At 42.7% G+C, this 16,795-nt stretch overlaps 1 protein-coding gene across 2 annotated transcripts in view; it reads right to left on the reverse strand.

The window, feature by feature from the left end:
* Positions 1–16,795, reverse strand: part of VPS53 (VPS53 subunit of GARP complex) — a 115,707-nt gene that overhangs the window by 55,115 nt on the left and 43,797 nt on the right. For both annotated transcript variants that reach the window (XM_001513697.4, XM_029081994.2), the window contains 5 exons: positions 16,295–16,414; positions 8,568–8,646; positions 3,751–3,894; positions 3,311–3,453; positions 1,078–1,219 (listed from right to left, as the gene is read on the reverse strand). In XM_001513697.4, coding sequence (XP_001513747.1) covers positions 1,078–1,219; positions 3,311–3,453; positions 3,751–3,894; positions 8,568–8,646; positions 16,295–16,414 — 628 coding nt within the window. The remainder of the gene's footprint in view (positions 1–1,077; positions 1,220–3,310; positions 3,454–3,750; positions 3,895–8,567; positions 8,647–16,294; positions 16,415–16,795) is intronic.

Below are 16,795 nucleotides of genomic sequence, written 5' to 3' on the forward strand. Positions count from 1 at the left end.
CAGTCGCTTTGCCTGATACAATATTTAGAAGAGATTTGCTGTTTATGGGAAAAAAGTTTATGTGCAATGGCTTAAATCAAAATGTGAAGTGACTGTCAAAGTCTCTACTATATAACTCTTCGGAATCCATGATTTCCACAGACCCAAAGGCAACGAAGAAATGAAGAAATGTGCTGCGAATGTACGAGTAGGTGTCAAACAATCTTAGGCTTTAATTTAGCCTAAAGGCTACTTTATTCAGTATAACATTTCTCCAATCTGTTCCTCCTAGCCCTGAGCTATCCATCTTGAACAAGACCAGGCCACTAATCAAGCCAGTGGGCGTACTTACATTGTATTCAAACATTGGTTTTTTATTTTGGCACTTTCATTTGCAGACTACTGGAAATCCTTGCCAAGAAGGGGTCAGGAGTTAAAACTGTCAGCACCCCAAATTAGCAGCTCGCTCACCATCAATTAATACGTATCCTGGTCTCACAGTGTGCTAGGTATTAGATATCGGAATGGGACAATCACACTGTCCCTGACCTCAAGGAGCTACCACTTTAAGTGACCACTTCATACTGTCGCTTTTCCCCTAAACTAAAGTACGTCACTGAGGAGGGAAATCAATCTACATATATCAACGATTCTAAAAGGAATCCGGCCGTGGGGTTGCTATATTGTGAGCTCCTTGAGGGCAAGGATAATAATGTTGGTATTTGTTAAGTGCTTACTATGTGCACAGCACTGTTCTAAGCGCCGGGGGAGACACAAGGGAATCAGGTTGCCCCACTTGAGGCTCACAGTCTTCATCCCCATTTTACAGATGAGGTAACTGAGGCACAGAGAAGTTAAGTGACTTGCCCACAGTAACACAGCTGACAAATGGCAGAGCCGGAATTCGAACCCATGACCTCTGACTCCCAAGCCCGGGCTCTTTCCACCGAGCTACACAAAGATGGAGTCCTCTTCCTCTAACATAGTTTCCCGAGTGCGTAGTATAGTACTCTGTACACAGTAAGCACTCCATAAATACCACTGATTACCTGTGTGTGTTTACAACGGTTCAGACTCCAGCTTTAGAGAAGTTCTTACCGGGGCCCCGTCAGACAAGGTGCAGCCCGAGAAGCGCTTAGCCAGCAGTCCTTCGAAATTTGTCGTCCTCTGAATGGCAAACAAAAGCAGCTTCACTTCAATTTCTTTAGCACGGGTGCACATGATCTTGGCGAGTTCCACCCTTCAACAAAACACCACACGGTTTAATTGCAAAGGGAAAAGGCAAATAGCCTTCTCCTAGCTTCGGAAAAACACTTGTAGTCATTTCCAATCACCTCGCCCACTACCATCTTGGGGTCGTTTCCAGGAAATAGAAACATATTCTCAAAATTAGATTTCAGATGAAATCTGAGAAGCAGCTTAGCCTAGTGGAAAGAGCACGGGCCTGGGAGTCGGAGGACCTGGTTTCTAATCCCGGCTCTGTCGCGTGTCTGCTGTATGACTCTGTCAAGTCACTTCATGTCTCCGTGCCTTGGGTCCCTCTTCTGTTAAATGAGGATTGAGACTGGGATCCCCATGTGAGACAGGGACTGTATCCAAACCGATTAGCTTGCATCTATGCCAGCGCTTAGTACAGCGCCTGGCACATTGAAGACAAAAACATTTAACATCAGATTGGAAAAACAGGGGCTGAGGGCTTCGGCTACTGCGTCGCTACTATTAGATTCATTAGACGGAACCCCATGTAGGACAAGGACTGTGTCCAAACTCATTAACTTGTATCTACTCCAAACTCTTAGAACAGTGCTTGACACATAGTAAGCACTCAACCAATATATAACAATAATAATGGTAAAAGTGATAATAATCATCTATTACTCTACAACTAGACCCATGTGAACCTAGGGACAAATGAGGGAGGGTCTATACTAGGGGCTTTGGGACTAGTACTAAAAACAAAATAAAAAAAACAACTCATCAACCACTAGTCTAAAAATCCTCTCAAATGATGCAGGGGAGAGGAGAAACTGGCAGTTGAGGTGGGAGCCATCCTAAGAAAATCAGGGAGACAGTCAGCCAGGGCTTAATTTATTCCAGGGCTTGCCCAAGTTTAGTCTTGGCTCCTCCGCACAGAGCTTCCGGCATCTGTGGGCAGAACCCTGGCATTGCAACCTGCCATCAATGTTCCTTCTACTCTGCAAGGGCATGGGGCAGTGTGTTCTGGACACAGTGTAAGCACTCAATAAATCAACTGAAAGGCTAGGGGGTGGGGGAGGAGCCTGAGCCTGTTATCTGTATTTCCTGTTAAGTCACATCACGAGCACTTAATAAATAGTAAGCTCTGACCACCTTCCCACAGTAACTGAACAACAAAATTCAGACAGAGGCTCTGAGTTTGTTTGAGGTTCTGATATCTGTGGGGATTTTAGCCAAAACGTGAACAATGAAAGCTTGGCAAGAACAGTCCCTCTGACAGGGAACAATAGCAAGTTCTGACGTTTATAGGGCCCCGTTGGCGCCTGCATACTTCCAGTCTCCAGAGGGCTTCGTTTTTCAGAGTTATTTCAGTGAGACTGTTGGGGCGGGGGGGTGGGGGTGGGTGCAGATTAATGAGAATCAGCTAAGGTAGCTCAAGAAACTCACTCTTTCTTGTGCTAATCAGCATCTCTAAGGGAAATAACACTCCCTTCAGCGCATCAGTGAATGAAAGTCTATCCAGTTTCCAATATATTCTTTTTTACTTGCCCCTGGGCAATAACCCTCTTACAAAAACAATTTTCAACTTTTTTTTTTGAGAGGCTACTGACTGACTACACACTCCTTGGCCTGAAGAAAGAAACTGTCATGAGGGGTTTCTTATTGGTTGCTTTAAGGAGACAAGGGGAGGAGGTTCGTGTGTGTTCAGAAAGGGGGTAGGTCGGGTGCATTATCCATCCATACTGTGACTCTCAGTAAGGGTAAGGGAGAGAGTCGGGGAGCTTCCTGGGACCCAGAAAAGTCGACCAGAGGAAATGAGTTGGAGTCAGAATCTGAAGGGTGTTGAAGGACATGGTTGGGTGACGTGAAGACGGCAAGCCATCCTAGGCAAGGGGGTAGTCTCAGAGGCAAGGAAAAGAACCACAGATGAGGGAACAAAAATATCCCTGGTTACCCTAGAGCTGGGGGATTGAACGGAAGATAATAATAATGGTATTTGTTAAGCGCTTACTTTGGTGGAGAACTCTGAAACCCAGTGGATATGAGGTGATTTGGGATCAGGAGCATAATCTGGATCGGGCGTATAACTCAAAGGGTTATTACCGAATTACTAAATTGGTGATTTTTCAGTTACCTTGTGACATGACAGAATTCTACGGCAATCCGCTCAGTCATGTACCACTCCTGAGGAAACATACGCCCATATTTTTCCTCGTAGTCCACAAGCTGGCGCTTAATCCAGGCATAGCGTCTGTCGATTTTGTCTAGCCAGGCCACCTTAGAGACGAAATAAAATCAATCGTATTTATTGAGAGCTTTAAACACTCTGGTACTTGGACACATTAATATTCACAAAAGCACCTGCTTCTCTCCCAATTCTTTTGCGTTTGGGGAAGGAAATGGTAGATTTTACATCTATTCAATCTCCTGCGGCCCCAGATCAGCGAATCAATACTACAAGACGGTAGAGCTGATAGAGTACTAAATCACTAGACACCGAGAACACTCTCTACCTCTAGAGCATCGGTCACTGAAATTCAGACTGGGCACCTTGCTGGGCTGGCCAATACTTACGTCTTGGTTTTCCTGAAATAGCACCAAATACTCTGACAGGTGCTGCTTAATGAATTTCTTGATGATTTCTTGTTTGATTCTGGGGTCCAGAACAATAGCGACCAGACATGCATCACGCAGGACATTGCTGGGTCCTCCATGCCTCTGTCAAATTAATCACAAAATAGAGTTCAAAAGCCTGGGAAATGCCTTTAAGCCGGCTGCATTTTTCAGTGGCTATTTTTTCCATCTGCTTGGTGATAACTCCCGACACTTCTCCGACTATTGTGGCTGGATGTTTTAGCCCCAAGTTTTTATATCACCGGTACTGAATAAGTGCCTGAAGCATATGGGCACATTCTACAACAGAAGCAAAACGTATGGGCGCTGCCCTCAAGGAGTTTATGATCTAGTGAGGGACACAGGCAAGGATACTAAGTATTTACAGAGAGTGAGGGGCAGAAAGGAGAACAAAAATAGGGCAGATAACGGCAGAGTAAGGAAGGGTGAAATAGATGGAAAAGGAGAAGAAATAAGTAGGATAGATGGACTGATATGCCAATTTTCTATATACTGATATAATCACAAGGGCTGAGACTAAGTTGTCCTATAAGAAGAGCATTAACCAATTTCCTCAGTAACTAGCCTGGAAGCTGCTTTGTGAGTCAGCAACTGGAAGTTTTAGAAAGGAATGTTGGCATTACTTAATGGCAATTTCAATTTAATTTGAAAACCAAAACAAACTCATCTTTGTAGGTAATGTTCTTCATAAGAAGAGAGTGTATGGCATTTGCTCACAATTGTGACCTCTGTGATCCTCAACTAACAGGGAACCTTTATGCCAAGGGTAATGGGTGTCAGGACCCACACAAGACTCCCAATTTTTTTTCCACCTACAGCCCATCCTGGGCTCCAGAGTTGATAGGTACTTACTAGGTTCAATAGCTCATGGATTTGTCTTGGTTGACTGAATTATCGATTTCAAGATGTTTGCTTTCACACCCTATAAAGCCCCTCCCTGACCCCCCGAGAAAAAATCAGAGGTGAACTTCATTCAGCATCAGTGGTGTCTTCTTTAAATCTGAAGGACAACTACATATGTAGCAAAAAGGCATCTCACTAACAGATTGGCACTCTCCCATTATCTCTGCTTCAAAGATCTGTCATTATCTGATGCTAAAGGGCAGTGAGTGGGCTTTCGTAAATCAAGTCAGTCAAAATACTTCAAAGATGGAGGGGGAGACCAAGACATGTGTTAAAGCCAAAGTAAACTCTGCGGTGCTACCTCAAAGCGAGAGCCCTGCAAAAAACACCATCTTTACGACAAAAAGGCAACGTTGCAAAACAGTTTGTACAAAGAGGGAGGCCCGCATTTATTGAGCACCTCTTGGGTGAAGGCAGGCACTAGGTTGTTGGCAGAGTACAGGAGAAGTAAAAGAGATGATCACTACCTTCCAATATCTTACAAAAAATAAATGAATGTCAAAAAAATCCACCCAAAATAGACTCAAGTTTTGCCGGCTCCCCACTCTCCCCAGAGCAGAGTGATTTCGCTCTGGATCCATCTCTTAGCAAAGCTCCACAAGCTCACTAGAAATCAGATCCGTTCCTCCCTGAGGGCAATTGTAAATGCAAGATCAAACTTCTGCACCCTTCCCTACAGAAATGCACAGGCTCCGTTGAGCCGGATTTCAATTCCGTGGGTCTCTAAAGATCAGTCATTCATTTCCAGAGGGGTTTTCATAATAGCCATCTGACTATAAGTAGGTTACGAGGCCGAAAAGTGAGGTAAGCTGTTGCATTAAAGAAAAGAGCTTTGACAGTCACTGGGTGATGGCCTCTGAAAATAAGATATAATAACAATGGTGGTGGTAATTGTTAAGTGCTTACTAGGTGCCAAGCACTGTTCTAAGCATTGGGGGAATACAAGGTGACCAGGTTGTCCCACGTGGGGCTCACAGTTTTAATCCTCATTTTACAGATGAGGTAACTGAGGCCCAGAGAAGTTACGTGACTTGCCCAGAGTAACGCAGCTGGCAAGCAGCAGAGCCGGGATTATTCATTCATTCATTCTATAGTATTTATTGAGCGCTTACTATGTGTAGAGCACTGTACTAAGCGCTTGGAATGTACAAATCGGCAACAGATACAGTCCTTGCCCTTTGACGGGCTTACAGTCTCATCGGGGGAGACAGGCAGACAAGAACAATGGCAATAGAGTCAGGGGGAAGAACATCTCATAAAAACAATGGCAAATAAATAGAATCAGGGTGATGTACATCTCATTAATAAACAAACTAAATAGGATGATGAAGATATATACAGTTGATTAGGACCCATGACCTCTTACTTCCAAGCCCGGGCTCTTTCCACTGAGCCAAACTGATTGCTTTCGGCAGAGGATCGGGAACTCTTCCCTGACTTTTCACCAAACTGTTAAGTAACCTTCAGTCAGTCTCATTTCCCTGAGCTTCAATTCCTCGTCAGTAATTCCGGGTAGTAATCCCCGGAAGGATTTACTGGTGACTCACCTGTGCACCTCCTAGTGGAACTGGAAGACTTGATGTGTAAGTAGGTGTGCTTATTGTGAAAAGGTGAGATTAGAGACAGCCAGAATCAAAACCTGCCCCAAGAAAAATGGCAGGAAATAGAGCTGGGGTAGCAACCAGTCACTGCTCACAATCCCCCTCTAGACTGTAAACTCACCGTGGGCAGGGAAGTGTCTGTTTATTGTTAAAGTGTACTCTCCCAAACGCTTAATACAGTGCTCTGCACACTGTACATGCTCAATAAATTCTACTGAATGAGTGACTGAATTTTATGGAGGAGGGGCATAGGCATGTTTGAGGAGTTTCCAGTAGAACCTGCCTCTGTGTGGGTCACTGCCAAGCACGTCAACCGGCTCCGCGACAGCTCCCAGGAAGCAACCAGCTACTCAGGCTGGGCTATGGGAGGGGCTAGCGTCAGGTCAGATCAGACACAGGGGCGGGAGGAGGAAAAGGGCCAGGAGGGAGCTGGAGAGATACAAGCCAATCCCTGGGGAGAGAGAGTCGGGCTGCAGAGGGGCTGACAGGGTGATGGGTTTTGGGAAGGGTTGTTTGAAGTTTGAAGCCCTTCCTCTTAGTTCAGTGCTCTGAACACAGTAAAAATAAAATTAAAGAAGAAAAGTTGGTATTTGTTAAGCGCTATGTGCCAAGCACTGTTCTAAGAGCTGGGATAGATACAAGGTAATCAGGTTGGACACAGTGTCTGTCTCACGTGGGGCTCATAGTCTTAATCCCCATTTTACTGATGAGGGAACTGAGGCACAGTGAAGTTAAGTGACTTGCCCAAAGTCACACAGCTGATAAGTGGCAGAGCCGGGATTAGAACCCATGACCTCTGACTCCCAAGCCCAGGCTCTTGCCACTAAGCCATGCTGCTTCTCGGTAGGGGTTAAATCAATACTACCGACTGGCTGACTGAGAGAAGGACCCCAGGCACAGGCCGGGCATCTCTGCGAATAAATTAAAAGCCAAGTTTCGGATTTTTTTCCCTGCTTCAGCTATGCACGCTGCCAATGCTGGGCCGGAGAAGACTGGTGTACCAATTTCCCCGATTCCATTTCAACTTGGAGGAGCCCTTTCTTGGGGCTTTAGGCTAGTGGGGAGTCAGCGGGCCGTTCCCATACACCGTCCACTCGTCCAGTGACCGTCCGCTTGCAGAACGACTGTTGCCCAGAAATCCACACTCCAGCTTGGGAAAGTGAAAAAAGGGGGTCGCATTAATCCTCCCTTTTAGGGTTTGAAGACTAAAAATTTCAATGGAAAAGTTTTCTGCCACGTTGACGAAACCTGAGCATGGAAAACTCAAAATGCTTACTTGATTAATCAATGGTATTTACTGAACGCTTACTGAGTGTAGAGACGCTTACTGGGTGCAGAGTCCTATACTAAGCGCTTGGGAAAGGACGATGCAACAGAGTTGTCAGAGGCATTCCCTGTCCTTAATGCTGAACTACGACAGCATGATGCCAAGAGGTGCATCAGTTGAATTTCATAATACACTGCAATTGTGTATGCAAAGCATGTATATCCAAAATACATATTCTTAAACAGTTCTGTGTATAAGGAGATCTGCAATATTCAAAGACCTCTCCCCACACACATGCAAGACATTAAAAGTGCATCTGCTTCAGCTTAAGAGGTGCACATGATAAGCAGCTACCAAAGAATCTGAATCCAATGTCAGAAATGCATTCTGTGGGAGCAGAGTGAGGAATGGGCTCATAATTGAATTATTCCTTGGCTTCGCTTTCGCAAGCAACAAAATTACTATAATGAAAACTGCACGAAAACGGCGTCACTACCAAAAACGGGATTGTGATTTAGGCAGTGACTTATCTTGACGTGGTCACTTTAAAGCCTAAATCTGATTGTTGCAACTCTACCCAGAGTTCCTTTTTCCTCCTCCAGGATAAGTCACTTATCACTTTGCCAAAAGAAATTTCAGCCTGAGGCTTTTGAACCCAGACACCAGAAGAATTAATTTACAGAGCAGACAGGATGTTAGGATTTGATATACATTAGACTGAACAAATACGAATCCTCAGTTTGTGATCCTAGAAAAACAACACGTGGGGAAATCAAAGCAGTTTCATGAGAGTTGCCTAGAGAAAATTCAAAATCAGGAATTGGATACATTACACTTAAACACCCAGCCAGCAGGCACTCGGCTTCTTTGTAAAAATATCTTTGGAAAACAAAGCAAAGGGCAACAGCTGGCAAGGGACATTCAGGTTGGGATGATGACAAATTCTGACACCATATTTTCAATGAACACAAATATCAAAAATTTACCTTGGTCCCCTGTGAAGGAAAAGCTTCTTCAAAATCTGCCAGAATTTGCTGTCCTAATTCTGTCTGAGCAGCCTTTACTCTGTGATGGAAAGAGTGAGCGGCATGTCATTGTCTGGCCCAACTTTACTAGGCTGTTTTGCAGCTTAACTAGCAAATTTGTTACATCACACTCTTGAGCTTGTACAACTGATAGAAAAAAAAAACCAAACGCTGGTGGTCCGGAAGGCACTTTAGAAGGTCCACTAATTTAGTGTATTGCTGCACAAGAGTGTGGGTACGTTACTGCAACAGACTACTAGTGGTTAGAAAGAGTTAATATTTCTCCCAAGGATTAATTTCCAAGCAGGGAGTTTATAGGAACTGAGAGAACTAGAAATCAACCGTTATGAAAGATGAAAGATATAGAATACCACAACAGTGGGTACTTCCAAACATAACAAAAATCCCCTTCTTATGAGTATTTAGGCTGACACTGACACCTTGCAAGAGAATATGGAACAAATGCTCGATTTTTTTCCCTGAACGAAAATGCGGTAAAGACACTTGAAAGGCCCGTTTCTGTCAGTCAACAGTATTTCAGAGCACTGCAATCATAACGATGAGGAGCATTACTTTTCCAAAGCCTTTAAAGGTAACTCTTGGGTAAAAAACCAAGACACTTTGGGAAAAACAGAGAAGCAGCGTGACTTAGTAGAAAGAGCACTGGCCTGGGAATTCCTCTAGACTCTCAGCTCCTTTAAGGCAGGGAACGTGTCTATCAACTCTGTTATACTGTACTCTCCCAAGGGCTTAAGACAGTGCTCTATACAGAGTAAGCGCTCAATAAATACCATTGACTGAGTCAGAGGACCTGAAGTTCTAATCCCGGCTCTGCCACTTGTCTACTGGGCAAATCACTAACTTTCCTGTGCCTCATTCCCCTCATCTGTAAGTTAGGAATTAAGACTGTGAGCCCCCCGTGGGACTTGGATTGGGTCCAAACTGATTAGCCTGCATCTACGGCAGTACTCAGTACAGTGCCTGGCACATAGTAAGGCCTTAACAAATACCATTAAAACAAACAAAATTAATCTTTAAATCCAACTAAGGGCTGGTGTGGTGCACTGCTCTAGACTCTTCACAGACTACAATGTTGTATTAGCTGATCTCTTAATGATCAGAGAGTTAACACTCCTTCTGGAGTTCCCAACTTCTGGGAGCAACTTAGGTCTTGGAAGAACTGGACTTTATGTCTGTGCCTTAATATTTAATATTTAGCTAGACTACAAATTCCTTGTGAGTAGGGATCATGCCTATTAACCCTTTTGTACTCTCCCAAGTGCATACTGCAGTGCTCTGCACAGAGTAAGCACTCAATAAATACTACTGATGGAATCTTCGATAATGTATATACAGACACATGCACACATATACACAATCACTGCTATGTGGGTGTTTCTTTAAAAAAAAGTTTTACATTGTGCCTAAATGTCTCTCTCAGAATATCTACTATTCACTGGTGAAAATGATGGTTATAAATGCAGACTAATGCATTTATTGGGTGTAGCACAGGGCATACGTATTTCAGTCTTAGAAATAGTCACTTCCCTAAGATGATTAAAAAGTGATGACCATGAGAAAGAAATGAACGGAGATTGCACTCCATTTATTTTACTATCAGAGCATTTCCAAGAGGGGGAATAGACCATAAATATTTTTAATCATTTACATAATGTTTGCCTATGGCTTCACATATCCTACATTTTCCTGAATTCACTGCTCCCTAAATGAAAGTCCAATTTTTGAGAAGCAATCTGGGGATCAGTACGGGATGTGAATTTGGAATATAAACTCCTATAATGAAAGTCCTTTAATGAAAACATTTTCCCTTTTAGAGTATCTGAAAAATAGAGTCTGGGGTCATTGTTAGCAAATGAAACAAAATCTAATGGGGGGGAAAAAAATCGAGTTTCCCACTTGCCATGTATTTAGTTGAATGAGCATTTCCTTCTACAAAATGAGAATTCCAAGTATACTTGATATCTTTAAAGTAGACAAATGGAAATTCCTAAAATGTTCTGGAGAATGCCAGAGCGCATATCTGACATGTGACCCTTTAAATCCTAGGAAGTTGCCTGGCCTCATGGAAAGGGCACAGGGCTGGGAGTCAGAGGACCGGGGCTTTAATCCCAGCTCTGCCACATATTTAATATGTGACCCTGGGCAAGACACTTAACTTATCTGTGCCTCAGTTATCTCATCCGCAAAATGGGGACCAAGACTTTGAGCCATGCATAATACATGGACTATGTCCAACTTGATTAGCTTGTATCTCCTCCAAAGCTTAGTACAATGTTTGGCACATAGTAACCACTTAAGTATCATAAATGGAATAAAAAAAATTGCTGAGATTGTGCCATGGCTTTTTATAGTTCTGGGATGGCTTGTATAACAACTGACTGCCCCAAAAGGAGGAAAGTTTTCTATGGGCCATCCTCTAGAAAGAGGATTTGGAATTTTAAGAGACAGGCAACCACAAGGCATAATTTACTTCTATCACCAATTTACTCTTAATTTACTGCGATTACCAGTTCCAGGAACAACTCATATTAGAAATGAGTGATATTACCCAGCGATGAAGATGACTAGCAGTGATCCTGACTACTGAATTTCTTGCTGGTTTCATCCTGCAGGAATGAAGGATACACTGAATTCTTTCTCCTTCTAGTAAGAAGTCAGAACTTTGTTTCTGTCTTGAGGGTGCATATTAAATTGCTTTTATACCTCTTTCACTTGTATTTTGGATTTAGAGGATGTTCTAGTAAGTTTTCTAGCTCCTCCTTCGGGTGATATGCTCCTGAAGGAAGGGGAGGAGTCTTGGTCTCTAACTTTCCTGAGGCCAAAGCTAATGGACTGCTCACACTTAGGGACTCGATACATTCTACTTACTGACAGACAAGAAGTATCCAATCTCCAGTGTTGTTTAGCAATTAATCTAGGGCAAACACTTCGATGTCTCTTCCAACACTGTAAAAAAAGTTTTGTTCCTTCTTCGCCTCGACCTCTTTTTTTCCCTTGCATTAACTAAGTTTCCAATAACAGAAAACTCACTGGAAACCACGAAGTTCTTTGCCAAAGCTTTAAGAAACACTAGCCTGGGCCTGGCAGCCTGAGGAGATAGAAAGAGGCTGAAACAGCCTATTTTGCTGGGGTTCGGTTATAATTATGTCTCACTCCAAATCGTTCCCAAGCTTTTTCCACTATCTCCAAAACTTCGTAAACCACTTTCATCGAGTTTACTGCTACTGATTACTCCCTCCTAGCCAGGTATGAGACATGAACAGATAAACATATCTCCAGGTTAACCCTTGTTACGAGAAACAGCACCCATGTGCCACTCCTGGGAATAACACAGCTGGGAAAGCATCCTTCAGACGTGAGTTCTGAGAGGATAATAAATCCACTAAAATCCTCAACAGGGTACCTTCCAATGATTGCGAGCTCTGTCCCTCACTGCAGCGTCATCCACACAGGAAAAATATCCATGGCAGAGCTAAACGGAAGGCTTCTTAGTGGCTCTCCGGAGGGTCTCTCTACTGGCTGGTGGCCCAAATTCTCTACTACCTTCCCAGTTGAATGCTTTCCTTGCCAATTTCTGCATCAGAGTTTGGAGAGAGGCAGAGAAGGCGGTCACAGCGGGTGGTAGGGGCCAACATTTGTCCAGAATCCCAAAGTGATACCAGAAGGGCCAAACCACAGGGTGGTTTCTGTTAATAACAATTTGGTTGCACCTGAAGATACTCCTCCAAGTCACCTCTTCCAAACAGACCTGATTTGGGGTCAACTAATTGAGGCTGAAATATTATAATGATGCTACAGCCCTCTATTTGCTAGATTTGAACCACAAGGTGAGCTCTATCGGTGGCAGATGGGTCATTTTATGCCAGTAATTGGTGCCCGATTAGGAATAATTTTAGTACAAGAAAATATCACCTGGCTCAGGGAGGATTTTTAATCATTTATATCCAAGAGCTCAAAGGAAAATAGCAAAATGGTTCCCTTCCCTGGCGATGGGAGTCAGTGAACCAAAATCGTTACTCGGTTTGTTTTCATGGTAAGGAAGGATGAATGAGGAACTTTACCGTACACTGCTCATTCAGATGACCAGACTGGTGGTAGAAAACTCTGAAGGGCTAATTTGTAGGCTGGTTCTCTTGAAAAATGACTCTCTTTTATCTCCAAAATTTTATTCCAGGCTAATTTAAAAATCCCTAATGAAAGAAAATATTCCAGACTCTGACCTAGGCCTCCATTAGCCTACAGTAGAAAAAAATGTGCGACAAACTATCCGCTGGCTCACATGGTCTTAGCGGCCACAGCTGTAAAGAACATGTGGCATTTAGTTAAACCTGAAGGTCTTGCTCAAAATAGAGCCCCTCACCGGAAGTACATTCTATTCAGTTTTGCATGGTCTTATCTGTTTTCTTTGGGGAAGGTACTGAGAAGTTAATGGATGTACCAGGCTGAATTTCTAAATAAAAATGTCTTTGCCTTTCCGCCCATATCCTTCTCAAATGAACTGTGTATCTGGGAAAAAGGTAGTTCATCTGGGCCACTGAATCAGCTTAATAGGCTCTGCTAGCCATTTACTTTGGGGTTCTGGGAATTACTGACGGCCCACACTGTCACAGTGGGTTTTTCATTCACCAAGGGGCAAAAAGCAGAATAATGGGACTGGACTGTGCCACACACATTCAAAATTTGCTTATTCTGAGTCAGAAGGGCAGTGTGGTTTTTTTGGCTGGGTCACTCTAAGCCTCTGACCTGGAACCCTTTTGAACTGGAATTTGAATCACTTGATTAAAAATAGCCTGCTGAGGTTCATAATTGTATAAAAATGGAAAATGAATTAGCTAAATGCATTTTTATAGCTGAAAACTTTTAATAGGAAGCTTCATGTGCCAACCATCACTGACCAATTACCTGCTCAATAGATGAATTATTTAAAACAAAAGACTACCAAAATCAATGGGAACGAAGGGGAGGTGGCAGGACCGGAGACGGGAAAGGAAGCCAGTCTTGGTCTATAGACTGACTCATTTCAGCTAACCAGGTTCATTCCTTGTTTGTTTTGTTGTGTTTTTTTTTTAAAAAAACCCAACAAACAATCTGGATGAGTTCCATGGTAGACTGAATCACAGTCTGAACTTCTGGTGCAGACTCAACCTGAGGCTCAGAGAAATACCGGTTGTTTCTTCAAAAATTTGGGTTTCATGGATAGTTCTTATTCCACTAGGATGTGAAAAGCAAAAACCACATTCAAAATATCGTTGCTTCAATGATGCATGTTTTCTTGCAGGAGTGTAAAAAAATGGCTAAATCCAAATCAGGGTCCATATCTGCAAATCGGCAATCACTTTCATAGCATAAACAAGCATTGTTTGCTCCTTCTACAATTTAGGCAGTAAATGATTGTAGGCAATTAGGATGACATTCTCATCCAAATTAATCAATCAATGGTATTTACTAAGCATTTACTGTGTGCCCAGCATTATACTATGCGCTTGGGAAAGTACAGAGTTGATAGACATGTTCCCTACCCAAAACAAGCTTACTGTCTAGACGGGGAGACATTTGTTTTATTACCAGATAGTGGGACTATCACAGTGAAAAAGACAAGAAGGAACATCCGGAAGAGAAGATGCTAAAAATAGGAGGTAAAAATTTTCCCCACACACCTACTATCCATTAAAAGAAACCAACACCCAAACATACACATACATAAACCACCACCCACACACACACACACAAAAAAATTTTGAGAATGATAATGCCAGATAGAGTCTGTTTTCCGATACTACTTAAATATACTTTTTTCTTGGGCCTGGCAGGATTTTTTTTTTAATCAGTGAAGGTTTTGGTGTCTACCAAAAAAATGCACCAGAAGGTATTTGCAAAATTCACCCACTCACAAGAGCTGGGGATACTAATTTGCCTCCCCCAGCCAGTCATTTTCTTTTACTGGAGAGTAATGTGAAAGTCATTACAGATGCTGATGCACAAAGCTCTTTTTAGCTTCCTCCAATACTCAAAACCATTTCATTTTAGACAGCAACTTTAAAACTAAGAACCATAAAATAGGTCAATGTATTTTCCCTAAGTTTTCCTAGCACCTGTCTTTTTTATAATCCATTTAAAATCCTGTCACCTGCTACTTGGAGCAAATGACCATTACAGGCAGGTGAGCCCCAACTGTGTCGGGCAATTTTCTCACTTGCAGCTGGCTTTGGTTATAACTCAAATCCACCCGCATCCAGCAGAGCTGTGAGAATTTCCCAAGCAACAGCACATGTGCCCCTCCTCAAAAGTATTCTTTCCTCAGATACATATGACCAAGCTGCAATTCAGTCCTAGCTGGTGGGAACAGCTCCCTTAGAGGTAAGAGGATTTCTTTTCTGCTTCCCCTCTGATTTTGAACTGTTTGGGACAAAGACTATGTCCAATTTAATTATCTTGTATCTAAATCTAGTGCTTAATGCAGTGCTTGGCACAGAGCATGCCCTTAATAAATATTTTTAAAAAGTAAGACATCTTACCATCTCTCACCTCTGACCGGTACTAGGAACTAACTCCCCAACCCCGCCACCTACATACACACAAACTCTGAGCTTGCCACTTATAATGAAAACCAACAGAAGCCAGATCAGGGTCTGAAAAAACTGTGCAATGGCTACAACTTGAGTTTCATCCTGACAGCAGGCCGTGCACTGGCTTTCTGAGGAAATTTCAGTAATCGCAGTTGACCCTCAGAGGGTCATCCCAGAAGTGGGGGATAAAATATCTGGCTAAAGAATCTGCTCTTTTAAAAAAAAAAAAATCAAAAATAGGACAGCCAGGTCTCAGCTGATTAAAAACTTTGAAAAGTCATTTCTGAAGTCAAAATATCATTTTTGGGCTATTCAACATGCCAACTAACACAAGGAAAATAGAACCAAAAAAAAAAACAAGTTAGAAGGATGGAATCTTGACTTGGTAGAGTGTTTAATTTCCCACTACAAGTCTCACTTTCCTCTTTACACCATTCCTGGGAGGTAAAAACTTGAGGTAGGAATATCATTTCCCATTTTTTGAATACACAAATGAACAGATATAGCACTGTATTGCACAGTGGAATTTGCACCTCTTTATTCACCCATCCCTCAGCCCCACAGCACTTATGTACATATCTGTAATTTATATTAATGTCTGACCATTTAGACTGTACACTAGCTTTGAGCAGGGATCATGTCTACCAACTCTTATGTAGTACTCTTCCAAGTGCTTATTACAGTGCTCTGCACACGGTAAGTGCTTAACAGATACAACTAATTGACTGATAAGTGATTTGCCCAAGGAATCAAAGGAGATCAATGACACACTGCACTAGATCCTGAATCCCATTAGGGCACCTTTTTCCAAGCCTAGGATGCCTCCCTAAGAAGAGGGTTCTTTTCTAAGTAAACCAGTTTTCATGAGGATGAATTGGGGGCGGGGGGAAACTCCAGAGAAAATAAAGGCTACTTCTGAATTTACTGACTTGAATAGCTGCCATGAAGAAAAATGAAAAAAAAGTTACATCCTATTTCAAACTCTTTTCTGGAAGCAACAAGCCATCATGATTACCTGTTGGAAAAAGGTAAACAAACTAATGCGTGTCCTGATTTCCTTTCACAAAGGGAAGGGAGTTTCCACCCCATCTGCTAATTCACCTTTCTGAAAGCTGCCGAATCTGCGGGATTCCCATGTACTTGTGGAAGTGCTCCAGGACATTGACGACTCCCTGTAAGAGGTTAGCGACTTCTCCATATTGTCTCCTCCTAGTCATAGCCCTAAAAAGGAAATCAGTTTATAAAATCCAAAGCATCATTAGGGACAAGTGGAAAGAACCTGAACATTTCTATTAAAAGGCATTTGCTAGACTAGAGGAAAAGGCTCTTTACACCCCTTTAAAGATTAGACAAAGCCTCTCAGTTGAAAACAAATTTTCACTGATTCCACTCGACCACCAAGGATAGAGTTTGCCTTCCTGAGGTAAAGGTATCCAGGGGAATGAGATGTGACATGAGGCTTCTAAAATTAAGAGCTAAACTAATCCAAAGAAACGTAACTAGGGGAGCAGAGGCAGGAGGAGGTGAAGTATGTTTGTTGGAAGGGCGTCTGAACGGGAAAGCAGTCTCTTAGAGAGAAAAAGAGAAGTAGGAAGATGAGTA

The sequence above is a fragment of the Ornithorhynchus anatinus genome, chromosome 17, assembly GCF_004115215.2.
Source record: "Ornithorhynchus anatinus isolate Pmale09 chromosome 17, mOrnAna1.pri.v4, whole genome shotgun sequence".
NCBI classification, from domain to species: domain Eukaryota; kingdom Metazoa; phylum Chordata; class Mammalia; order Monotremata; family Ornithorhynchidae; genus Ornithorhynchus; species Ornithorhynchus anatinus.